This window comes from Rhinopithecus bieti, unplaced genomic scaffold (assembly GCF_001698545.2).
Source record: "Rhinopithecus bieti isolate Rb0 unplaced genomic scaffold, ASM169854v2 scaffold_13243, whole genome shotgun sequence".
In the NCBI taxonomy this organism is placed as follows: Eukaryota; Metazoa; Chordata; class Mammalia; order Primates; family Cercopithecidae; genus Rhinopithecus; species Rhinopithecus bieti.
The window spans coordinates 67,928-78,982 of NW_016807353.1; the positions used below are offsets into that span (position 1 = coordinate 67,928).

Here is an 11,055-nt window from a genome sequence, read left to right on the forward strand (position 1 = left end):
GCCAGGATGGTCTCGATCTCCTGACCTCGTGATCCACCCGTCTCAGCCTCCCAAAGTGCTGGGATTACAGGCTTGAGCCACCGTGCCCGGCCAATTTTTTTTTTTTGTATTTTCAGTAGAGACGGGGTTTCACCGTGTTCGCCAGGATGGTCTCGATCTCCTGACTCGTGATCTGCCCGCCTTGGCCTCCCAAAGTGCTAGGATTACAGGCGTGAGCCACCGCGCCCGGCCCAATTTTTTGTATTTTTAGTAGAGACGGGGTTTCACCATGTTAGCCAGGATGGTCTGGATCTCCTCACCGTGATCTGCCCGCCTCGGCCTCCCAAAGTGTTGAGATTACAGGTGTGAGGCACCACGCCCAGCCGTAATTGTGTTTTCTGAGACGAAGTCTCACTCTGTTGCTCAGGCTGGAGTGCAGTGGTGTGATCTCAGGTCACTGCAACCTCCACCTCCCGAGCTCAAGTGATTCTCCTGCCTCAGCCTCCTGAGAGCTGGGATTACAGGTGCCCGCCATCATGCCCGGCTAACTTTTTGTATTATAATTGTCTCTTAAAGGAATACGAGAGGCCGGGCACATTGGCTCATGCCTGTAATCCTAGCGCTTTGGGAGGCCGAGGCGGGGGGATCACAAGGTCAGGAGTTCGAGACCAGCCTGGCCAACATGACGAAAGCCTGTCTCTACTAAAAATACAAAAATTGGCCTGGCCTGGTGGCATGCGTCTGTAATCCCAGCTACTCGGGAGGCTGAGGCAGGAGAACTGCTTGAACCCGGGAGGCAGAGGTTGCAGTGAGTCGAGATCATGCCATTGCACTCCAGCCTGGGAGACAAGAGCTAGACTCTGTCTCAAAAAAAAAAAAAAAGGAAGACGAGGTAGTAACCTAAGTCATACAGATAGTGCTACCGGGTGAATACTCTCTCCTGAAGCTGTAAGTTGTGTGGCAGCTGAGGCAGCAAGCAAAGGCCTCTGGGGAGCCGATCTTGGGTAACTGAGCCCAGGCCCTTCACCTCCCCCAACTGTCCCCTCTCGTTTGTACCTGGGGTGCGTCTCCGGTCAATCAGGGAGTCCTTTGGTGTCACTGGTTCATCATCAAAATCAAATTCCGTGGGCATGTGTGGTCTGGGACAGGTGAACAGAGTGAAGGGTGAGGGCAGTTCCCCCTCCCACCCACACCTGTGCTTCTCCCCGCCTGGTTCCTCCTCCCCCGCTGGCTTCCCTCCCTCCACTTTCAAAGGTTCCAGGGTCCCACATTTTCCCTCCTTATTTCCTCCCGCCATCAGGGGGGCAGCCCCGGGACAAGGTGTAAGAGTGTGTCTTTACTTTTCCTCTTCCTCTTCTTTGGCCTCCGGCTCCTCATCGGATCTCTCCTCTTCGCTCTGGGCTTCCGGCGTTGGAGGCCGGCGGGGCAGGATCTCGGCCTGCAGCTCCAGGGTACCGTGGGCAGCCAGCAGTTCATAGAGCCGCTGGATTTCGGAGGGCGGGGGCATCCAGGGCTGCCCATCCGCGGGCAGCTCCACCTCCTCGTCGCTGCAGGGCACGCACCAGTCATCGGAGTCCTCCTCCGCAGGCTCTTCCCTACCGGCGCTGGGGACTTCTCCCCGCGCCTCCTCTTCCCCGGACCCCTCACGCTCGGTCTCCTCTCGGCCTCCTTCCTCCTCGTCCTCGGCCTTACCGGCCGAGGCAGAGGGGGCTCCGGTATCCTCCACGGCCAGAGCCTGGAGGCCGGAGGTCACTTCCCCTTCTTCAGACAGAGGCGCCGCCGTGGTGGCCGCAGTGTCTCCATGGCCCCGAGCAAGTGACATAGGCCACTAGGGCAGGGACCCTGCGATGACAGCTGCTGGAGTCCGAAGCCAAGGTCCCCCAGGGATCGGGCTCCCCGGGGGGTTCGGGACCGTCTCCAGCCAATCAGGCTGACGCAGGGGACGCTGCGGCCAGACCGCCCGTCCCCGGGAGGGGGCGCTCAGTCCCCACCAAGGACCCCACCCCGTGGATCGAGGTCCGGTACTCCGACGCTCCCGGGCCCCGCAGAAACCACTTTCCGAAAGGGGGAAAGGGGAAAGAGAGGGACGGGCTCTTTTCGCTTCCACGCCGCCCCTCTCCACACCTGGACGCGGCGCCCTCTCCCCAGACCTCGCAGTTGTGGGCCACGTCAAGTCAGCCGCCGTACGCACCTGGAGCTAAGACCCGCCTCCCAGGCTGCGCAGGGTCACACTACACAAGCGCACAGAAATGGCGCGGGAGGCTCCGCTCTAGTCAAGGCTACTTGGAAGAGGAAAGCGAGGGAAGGCTTGCACATGCGCGAATAGGTGCGCAGGCTTCAGCCCACAGTAAAGATGGCCACCGGGACAGCGCATGCGCATACCACGCGGTACGGTTCTGCCGGAAGAGAGGCAGCACCGCCGGGCCGGCGGGACGAACGCAGGAACCAACCGAGACTGGAGGCGAGTCTCATGCAGTCTCCGTTTATTGGTGTTTCAGACTCATGCAGCATCCGGCATACAAAAAGGGAGAAATCAGTTTGATAATAGCCTTTTTTTTTTTTTTTTTTTTTTAAGAATTTTAGTTTTTTTTTTGGAAAAAAAAACCCCGCCAAATCCGAACCGCGTTGTAGCTCGGTCCCCGCCTCCACAGCGGGTTGTCGCGTGCAACAAACCTCCCCCGTCAGCTTAGAAAATAATTATAGAGCCCCCCGCCCCGCCCTCGCTCCTGCCAGTGGGCGCTTTGGTCCTATTTTTTGGATTCTTTCGTTACGAAGCACGTGAATAAATCTAGCCCCGACACCTTCAAGACCTCGTGGACTGGGGTTGAAAAGCCCAGGTGGGCGGGTCAACTCCAGCTGACCTGGAGGGGTCAGCGCCGCGTCCCTCGCTTCTCCCCTGCGTGCGTTCGGAACCAGTGCTCGCCACCCTCGCCCGAGTCCCCACACGAGGCCCGGCTTGCCAGCTCTACGACCTGCAAGACACCCTTGGGTGTCCGACCCTGGGTGGTCCCAGCAGAGAACAGTCGGAGCCCGGGGTTGGGGAGCCCTCTCCCAACACTGCTTCCCGCCCCCAAGCCTCATTTAAGTGCTGTCATTTTTGCAGAGTAAACGGTGACGGGAGGTTGGAGAAGAGGATGCTTAAGGGAGATGAGGAGGCAGGAAGAGGAAGGGGGAGGGACATGGAGAGGAAAGGGGAGATGATAAGGGAAGGAAGAGAGGACTGAGGTTTGAGAGATGCCAAGACAATGAAAGTTGGGAGGAGGCCAAGGTGGAGGTCCAGAGAATTTGGGAGGCGGGAAGAAGTGCAGGGAGGCCAGGAGAGATGCAGGGAGGCTGAGAGCGCAGAGTTGGGGAGGTGTTCGGGGAGGTTTCCAGAGTGCAGGGAGGTTTCCAGAAGTGCAGGGATAGGGGGCCAAGAGGCTGGAGGGGATGCAGGCAGAAGTGCAGGGAGGTTGGAACCAGTGCAGGGATGAGGGAGGCCTACAGTTGGCAGAGGAGCCTGGCAAGATGCAGGAGCAGGACAGAAGCTGTAAACAAGGCTGCTCAGGCTCCCTTGGTCCTTAGGGGTGGGGGCCAGGGCCATCAGTTGGGCTCCCCCCAGGGGAGGGATGGGCCCAAGGCAGCTCCCAACAGGAAGAAAAGTCTTGGGATGTGGGGCAGAGCCCCTCACTTATACACTGTGGGAGAGGAGAGGGAAGGACAGACAGGGGGGAGGGGGAGACAAGGAGAGACAAAGGAGAGGTAAGGAGGACAGACAGGAGAGAGCAGGGGCAGGGGTTAGTAAAGCTGCCCTTGCCAACCCTTCCATTCCTCCCCTGCCTGTCCCAAGCCCCCACTCACCGCCTAAGTTGATGACGCAGGAGGCGATGATGATGAGCACTCCCCCCACCAGTGCCACGATGCTTAAGAGCTTGGCCACACGGCCCAGACGCTGGGCCCCGTCCACGTCCCCCTGCTGCAGGCTGTTCCGGGACTGGGATTAGGGCGAGGGGTGGAGGCACATGGCCGGGGTCAGGAGAAGCCAGCCCAGAAGGGATCAGGTGGAAAAGTCATCCAGAAGAGAGAGGCCAGCCCCATGGATGGCAGGTAAGGGAGGAAGGAGGAGTGGAGGGACAGGGGGAGGAGGGCACAGGTCAGCGAGGCTGTGTGACACATATGTTTCCATATCCCTCCCACCCAAAGGGGCAGGGCAGTGGTGGATCAGAAGGTTCAGTCCTAGGGAGAAGCAAACAAAGGCCCTGGAATTGGGGAGGTGGGGTCCATGCAGACAGGAGAGGGTAAGGAAGGCATGATTACTCCTGGGGCTCTGTCACAGCGCTGGCGGGAAGCTGGGAGCCACAGCAGGCCTGGGCCAGGGTCCCATGGGGCTCACCATGACAGCATAAGCGAAGGCCACGATGTTGACAGGCCACATGGGGCAGAAGCAGGACAGGATGGCAAGGATGATGTAGTCCCGAGGTTTCTGGGTGCCTTCACCCCCCTCCACCCCAGGACCTGCCAGCTGGGAGCTGGGGTGGCGGCTCAGGCTACCTCGGGGAGATCCTGGATGCCCACTGTGCGCCCTTCCCATTCGATCCTCCTCAACCAGCTGCTGCAGCACTCGGGGGGGAGCCCCATTAGCTGGGGGGGATTTTTTTGAGGGTGGCGAGTGAGGCTCAGGGGCTGGGCCCTCTTCCCCATCGCCAGCCTGCAGGGGCACCACTGCCCCATTCTCTTGCTTTTCCTCCACACTCTCAGACAGAATCTCAGGGGTGGGGTCCTCCTGGGTAGGGAGCACTGGTTGAATGGCTGGCTTGGGGGTGGGCTGGGGAGCAGGCTCTGGGGCTGGTTCAGGTGGGGCTGCAGACTCCAGCCTGGATCCCTGGTCTGCAGTGGCCTCTTTGCTCACTTCTGGTTTGGACACTGTTTCTTGGCATGGCTGTTCGGGGCTGCAGTTGGCCTTTGATTCCCCTCCTGGGCTTAAGCTGAGGTCTGTGGCCTGGGCTGTTTCTGAGGCCCCAGCGGAGGTCTCTGGGGTTTCTGGAGCCAGCTCAGCCTTGGGCCCTGAGTCCACAAGGGCTGCAGTGGTGTCTGGGCCTGGCTGCGGGGCCTCTGGCTGCGGGGCCTCTGGCTGGTCTGGTACCCCTGCTAGGACGTGGGGAGGGCCAGTTTCAGCTTCAGAATGGCCAGGCCCTTTGCCTGGAACCTCGGGACTCTCCTCAACCCCCTTCATCTCAGAGACCTCAGAGCTGCTGGCTGCCATCTTGAGATGGGAGAGGGGAGAGAGCCCCTTTGGGGAGGATGGAATAGCAGAGACAGCGGCAAACCCTGGAAGAGGAGGAGATAGGCTTGGGGTGAGGAGGGAAGAGGGTGCTCAGCACTGCAGGCCTAATTGGGCCACATTCCTGTCTCAGGGCCAGCCTTGCACTGCCCCTACGGAGAGGAAGAAAGTTGGGGTTTCCTTTCCTTTAGGGTGGGACATTCCTGGAGGAGGAGTGCTCTACTCAAAGTCTTCTGCTTAGAGAGCCCTGGGGAAGATTAACCCTTTTGTAAACAGGACCTTCTCCAGGGTCTCTCCCTGGGTCCATCCAACAAGATACAGACTCTCAGATCCCAGCACCCCAAAATTAACGAGCTGTGCAAACGGCACTCCGACAGGCAGACTGGGCAGAGGACCGGACATTCGCATTCCACTCCCCTGCATCCTCCCCTCCTCCCTGGGCGCCCAGGCGGTGCGGGTTTTCTTGCTGCGCGTTTAGGGCGAGGACGCCCCCGCTTCTCCCTGGGGGACCTGGTTATCTCCTCCGATCCCCTGTCAGCCCCTCTCCCGGGGCTTCCCTCGCCTTCGGTGGGCTGGCGCCTCCTCCCGAGGGTTCAGCCTGCCCAGCACCACCACCAGCCCTCTAGACACCCGCATTCCCGTGCAGCCCGCCCGGCGTCGGCCGTCGGTCGGTCCACTCCTACCCGCAGCCTCAGTCTGCCCGGGTCTCACCTCGACGCCGGCCTCCGGACAGCTCCCGCTGCCGCTGCTGGCTTTTGCAGCAGCCGCAGCCCGGGAGAGAGCAAGTCAGCTAGGGAGGGAGGGAGGCGGCGGGTCTCCCTCCTCTCCCCTCCCGTATGCTCATCCCCTCCTCTCCGGTCCCCTCCCCTACGCTCCGCCGCCGTCGCGCGCCGCCCCCGCCCCTCGCGAGCCTCCGGCCCCTCCTGCCAGCCCAAGGGAGCCACGCGTTACCCAGGCAACCGGCCCGTGGACCACTCGCGCCCCCTCCCTGCGCCTTCCCACGTGCGCCTCCAGACGGGCCCCCCGCCTCCTTCCTAAGTCCCCGGCCCCGCCCGCCAACGGTCACCGGGATCCCTGGAAGAGACGGGGGTTGGGGGAAAACGGAGAGGGTTCTGCGAGGAGACGGGACCAGTGAGACAGGCAGGACCGGGTGGAGGCGCCTCTACGAGCAGGAGGAGGGGAAGGAAGATGGGGCAAGACACAGGGAGGCTGCAGAGGAGGAGCAGGGTGGGGTTTCGAGAGAGTGGACCCTGCAGAAAGGAGCAGCAGAAACTAGCGCTGGAAGGCTCAAAAAAGGGGCCCTGGAAAGGACGGAGCGGGGACAAGAAAGGGAATTCCAAGGGGCAGGAAAGACTGGGCAGAAGAGCCCGTATAAACACGGGTGGCCTATGCCCAGGATGAGGGACAGGTGCAGCTTTCATTCTCTACCTTGCTGCTCTCAGTCCTAGGGCTTGGACTCCCCAGCCCTCCCGCAGCCGCATCCACCCACCATGGCCTCAGGGATGTGACGCGCGCGGGGAGGGATGCGGCTGGGGGCTGAGTAGCGGCCACGGGTGTGGACTGGGGATGGCGGCATTCCTGTCTGGCAGCTGTTTGGGTTTCTAACGAGGCCTCTTCAAACCTCCAGGGGCTATTCTGGGCCTGTCCCGATTGGGAATTCCCCAGAGACCTGGAACTTGCTCTCCACAGCCACAGCCTTGGCCCCGCCCTAAATCTGTGCTGCCGCCAGTAATGCTGGCCCTGGGGAGGGCGGAGCCAGAACCCCACAGCCGCACAGGGCAGAGGAAGGCTGCACTGATAGACACCTGGCCGAGAAGAAACCCTTGGGGGTGGGGCCGGTGCTTTGTGATGGCAATTCATTTAATCCAGAGCCAGAAACAAGATTTTATTTAAAATTTATTGTAATGGGGTCTGCGCAAAAGGAAGGGGTGGAGGGTGGGGTACATGCAGGGGACACAGGAACACGATGACATGGCCAGGGCCACTTTTGTCGTGGGGAAGAGGGATGAAAAGACAAGACCAGGGCTGGAGCTGGGGTGGAAAAGGGGAGGGGGACACTGGCTGCATTCCCCCGCCCCCAGGAAGCACCTCTAGGCCCTGGACCCCTCGCTCACCCTGGCCCCTAAGACTCCATCTCTTCTCTGCCTCTGGCCCTCCTGGCTTCTTCTGCTCCCCTTGACTTTTTCCCCTGACAGATTCTCAAGTAGGACGATGTTCAGGGCTTGACCCCAAACCCCCATACCACCTTATGAAGGTACAACCTTTGCCGGCCCTGCTTCTGCCCCTCCTCAAACCTCACCGCTTTCCCTCTGGGACAGCTCTGATCCCCCTCCTTCCTCTCCTCCCTCCCCCTGGAAAAAAAAAAAAAAAAAAAAGGGAAAAGAAAGCACCAACTCCCCGGGGAGGGGCTGCAGACAGCAGGGGGAGAGGACTGGAAGGAGAGAAGAGGACCGTCGAGGGAAAAGGCTCACAAGTCCCTGGGAGGACAGGGCATGGGCTTACAGAGAGGAGAGGGGGTACGGGCAGTGGCTGCTCGTGTCCTCTGCCACCCTGCCCACTGTCCAGGGGACTTCAACACAACCAAGGGGACAGGTTTGTGTGGGGTCAGGTCTGATAGAAGAGAGGAGCAGGAGAAACAAATCGTTAAAACCTAGCGAATTCCCCTAAGAAAACACTTCTTCCTCCTTTCCTTCCGGAGGCTCCTTGGTTGGTGGGGAAATAGGAGTTGATGGGAAAAGAGGGGGGAGAGGAGCCTGTACCAGGTAACTCTACTCCATTCTCCCCTCTCCCCCGCAACCAACTTGGAGCTCACCAGGGTTGGGAGGGAAGTGGCTGAGAGCTCACAGGCACCCCCTCCGCCCCCGAGAGGGAGCCCACAGCTGTGGGAGGGGCTGCTACTGCTGCTGCTGCTGCTGCTGCTGCCGCCGCCGCCGCCGCCGCCGCCGCTGCCGCCATTGGACAAACCTCACCAGTACCTGCACACGAAAAACACCACGGATCACAGCGCGATCTGAATGGCAAAAGCCTTGCCCTCACCCCAGACCTTCCCAGTTTGCTTCCCCTGGGACACAGCCGTTGCTCACTTCCTATCTGGTTCCCAGAGGCCTCGGCCTGCATCCTCACCCAGCCAGAGCAGTTCTCCTCAAAGGTCCTCCCTGTGCCCAGAAATCTTCCTAGCCTGAGTGGTACATGGGCATCCCTCGCCTTCCTGAGATCCCCTATTGGGCCCTTTGAGCCCCCTTGTCCCCCACACCCCCCATCCCGCCCCCCAGCCATGCCCCACGCCTTGCCTGGTGGGTGTGGGGTCCCCCTCAGCAGGTGGGCTGTGGCTGGGGGGCGTCTCCCGGGACAGGGGGGGCGGCCCCCACCAGATGGGTCTGCATGTGGCCGGCCAGCTGGGCAGGGGTCTTGCAGTGCACGCTGCACAGCTTGCACAGGATGCGGTCAGCCCGCGGGGCCTGGAGCCCGTGGTCCTTCACCGCGTGGATGCGCAGGTATGCTGCCGTGGTGAAGCCTATTGGGGGGTGGATTGGGATGGGGCGGGGGTCAGCCAGGCGGAGACCCCAGAGACGGGGCTGATCTCCTAGGCGGGGGATGCCCTCCTCAGATGGCCCTGTCCTCCTCCCACGGCATCCTTGGTAGCCTGGGGTTAACTGCTCTGCTGGGGCTCGTGGGCACAGCAGCCCCTCCCTGAGCCTGGGGCCTGGCTTGCGTGGTGCCCGCTTCTCAGCCTTGGTACCTACAGAGCTCACTCTCCATGGCCGGGAGACCTCCCAGGATGACAGGACACTGACTCCTAGCCACTGGCAGGGTTGACCCTCAGCAGAGACGGCTGTGTCCCCCTCCCTCCAGTGCCCCGCAGTCTCAACCCAGTTAACCGGTGAGTCTGACTGAAGGCAGTTTTTTTCTCTGCTACCCGTGCAGGGTGCGTGCTGGTAAATCCCAGCCCGTGTACTACTCCACCTGCCCCAGCAGCTGGAGACAAGACCTTGTGGCTGCGCGGCGGAAACCTTGCCTTGTGACCCTTGGAACTGGCTTTCTTGACTACTCCTTCCCCAGAGCAGCCAAGTTCCACTCCCATTCTCCCCACGTATGCCCAGGAGGTTCAACCTCTCTGGCAGATCTCTCTTCCAGCCAGGACTTCTTAAGAGTCTAACAACGTTCATTCAGGTGTCCCTCGCTGCTCCCTTGACCTCTTGGAGAACTCTAGACGCCACGAGCTCTTGGCTACAGCACCCTTAGCCCGTATCTGTGGCAGGGCGTCTGGCCAGGCGCCCACCCTCTGCCCCTGGCCCTCCCGGCAGTCCTCAGCATGTACCTTTGTTGCAGAGCTCACAGACATGGTGAGGGCCCTGGCTGTGCACCTTCATGTGGTCCGAAATATAAGCCGAGCTCAGCATCTTGCCACACACGTGACATGGCACCTTCTCCTCGTGTCGAACTGTGTGCGCCCGCAGCCGATCCTTCGTGGCGAAAGCTGCCTCACATTTCTGGGGAGGGGGGAGGGGCGTGGGGGGTGTCACAGGAAAGTTAAAGCTTGGCGGGCTGGGGAGGGGGAAGCAAGAGATTAAAGGTATCAGAGCCTTGGGGATCTTTGATCTGTAGGAAATGGGAGTGACATGATGAGGCCTTGATGAAGAGATGAGAAAATGGAGTGAAAAGGCAAAAAGGAGAGAGAGAAAAAGGGGGTCTGAGAGGCCGAACTCAGACAGCTACCATGAGGATCAAAATCATGCAAACCAGGACAAGAAGAGGCGGGCTCCCTACCTCACATTTGAAGGGCCGTTCTGTTGAGTGCACTTGTCTGACGTGACTGTTGAGGTGATCCGGCCTGGGGACACGTTGGGGTTGGGGTTAGGGTGGCGGTGGTGCGCCCCAAATCCGCCAACCTGCACCACAGGCCTTTCCGAGGATCCCTGCGCCTCCTCCCGGAGCCCGGGCCGTCACAGCGCCACTTCGGCAGGAAATCCCTCCCCTGGAACCCAGCCGCTGCCGCCGCCGCCTCCTCCCACGCAAAGCTTCCGTCAACCCCAAGGCCCACCTCCTCGACAAAGGACCACCCCTTGCTCCCTGGTAACCGGGAGAGGCTTCCTCCCTCCACCCTGGGAGGGGCTCCCCTTCCCCAACCTCAGCAGCCGCCTCCCTCCCCGCCAGCAACCGCCAGGCCACCTCCGTCGCGTCCCCCCCTCCCCACGGCCTAGCGGGCGGCCGAGGCCCCGTGCACACCGGGAGAAGCTCTTGCCACAGTGGGAGCAGTTGTAGGGCTTATGCACAGCGCCGTCATGTGAGCGCACGTGGTAGCTCATGCGGTCCTTGCGCTTGAAGCGCTGCTGGCACACCGGGCACTGGTAGGGCTTCTCGTCCGAGTGCGACAGCTTGTGTCGGTTCAGGTGGTAGACGTCGCGGAAGGCCTTGCCGCACATCTCGCAGGCGTGGTTCTTCCGGATGCGCTTCCCCGAGGCGGTCGTGGTCACCACGCCACCGGCGGCCACTGCGGCAGCGCCGCCGCCGGCACCCGCCTCTCCCCCTCCCCCGCCAGCTCCGCTCAGCTGGGGCACGCTCAGGAGGCTCAGGGGCACCATGGTGGGCATCTTCATAGCACCCGAGGGGACCCGGCCGGCCTTGGCTCCCGTGTGGATGGCTTCGTGCCTCCGGAGATTGTAGCCGTTCTTGAACTCCTTGGCGCACAGAGCGCAGATGTAGGGCCCTTTGCTCTTTGTCTTCTTCTCCAAGGCAGACGCAACCGGGGCCACGGCGACCGTCGAGGTTGGGGCTACGACGGCGGTGGCCGCCGCCGCGGCGATGGTGGCGGCGGA

At 61.5% G+C, this 11,055-nt stretch overlaps 3 protein-coding genes across 6 annotated transcripts in view; all 3 read right to left on the minus strand.

Annotated features, from left to right (window-relative positions):
• PAGR1 (PAXIP1 associated glutamate rich protein 1) overlaps positions 1 to 3,632 on the minus strand; it is a 6,275-nt gene extending 2,643 nt beyond the window's left edge. The window contains exons 1-2 of the mRNA XM_017881397.1: positions 1,320 to 3,632; positions 1,036 to 1,118 (exon numbers count right to left, since the gene is read on the minus strand). Coding sequence (XP_017736886.1) covers positions 1,036 to 1,118; positions 1,320 to 1,801 — 565 coding nt within the window. The 5' untranslated portion in view covers positions 1,802 to 3,632. The remainder of the gene's footprint in view (positions 1 to 1,035; positions 1,119 to 1,319) is intronic.
• Positions 2,448 to 6,185, minus strand: PRRT2 (proline rich transmembrane protein 2). Of its 3 annotated transcripts, XM_017881394.1 has the most exons (4): positions 5,951 to 6,185; positions 4,352 to 5,286; positions 3,820 to 3,952; positions 2,448 to 3,656 (listed from the first exon to the last, which is right to left on the minus strand). In XM_017881394.1, the coding sequence occupies exons 2-4, from the start codon at positions 5,219 to 5,221 to the stop codon at positions 3,646 to 3,648; spliced, it is 1,014 nt and encodes a 337-aa protein (XP_017736883.1). In that variant the 5' UTR covers positions 5,222 to 5,286; positions 5,951 to 6,185; the 3' UTR covers positions 2,448 to 3,645. The 3 variants fall into 3 exon arrangements, with proteins under 3 accessions (XP_017736883.1, XP_017736880.1, XP_017736882.1); XM_017881391.1 differs by having other exon boundaries at positions 2,448 to 3,952; XM_017881393.1 differs by having other exon boundaries at positions 2,448 to 3,952; positions 5,923 to 6,097.
• A 918-nt stretch (positions 6,186 to 7,103) lies between these two features.
• Positions 7,104 to 11,049, minus strand: MAZ (MYC associated zinc finger protein). 2 transcript variants are annotated; one of them, XM_017881395.1, is made up of 5 exons: positions 10,466 to 11,049; positions 10,007 to 10,070; positions 9,558 to 9,729; positions 8,530 to 8,753; positions 7,104 to 8,214 (listed from the first exon to the last, which is right to left on the minus strand). In XM_017881395.1, the coding sequence occupies exons 1-4, from the start codon at positions 10,834 to 10,836 to the stop codon at positions 8,551 to 8,553; spliced, it is 810 nt and encodes a 269-aa protein (XP_017736884.1). In that variant the 5' UTR covers positions 10,837 to 11,049; the 3' UTR covers positions 7,104 to 8,214; positions 8,530 to 8,550. The 2 variants fall into 2 exon arrangements, with proteins under 2 accessions (XP_017736884.1, XP_017736885.1); XM_017881396.1 differs by lacking the exon at positions 8,530 to 8,753.
• Positions 11,050 to 11,055: the final 6 nt, after the last annotated feature.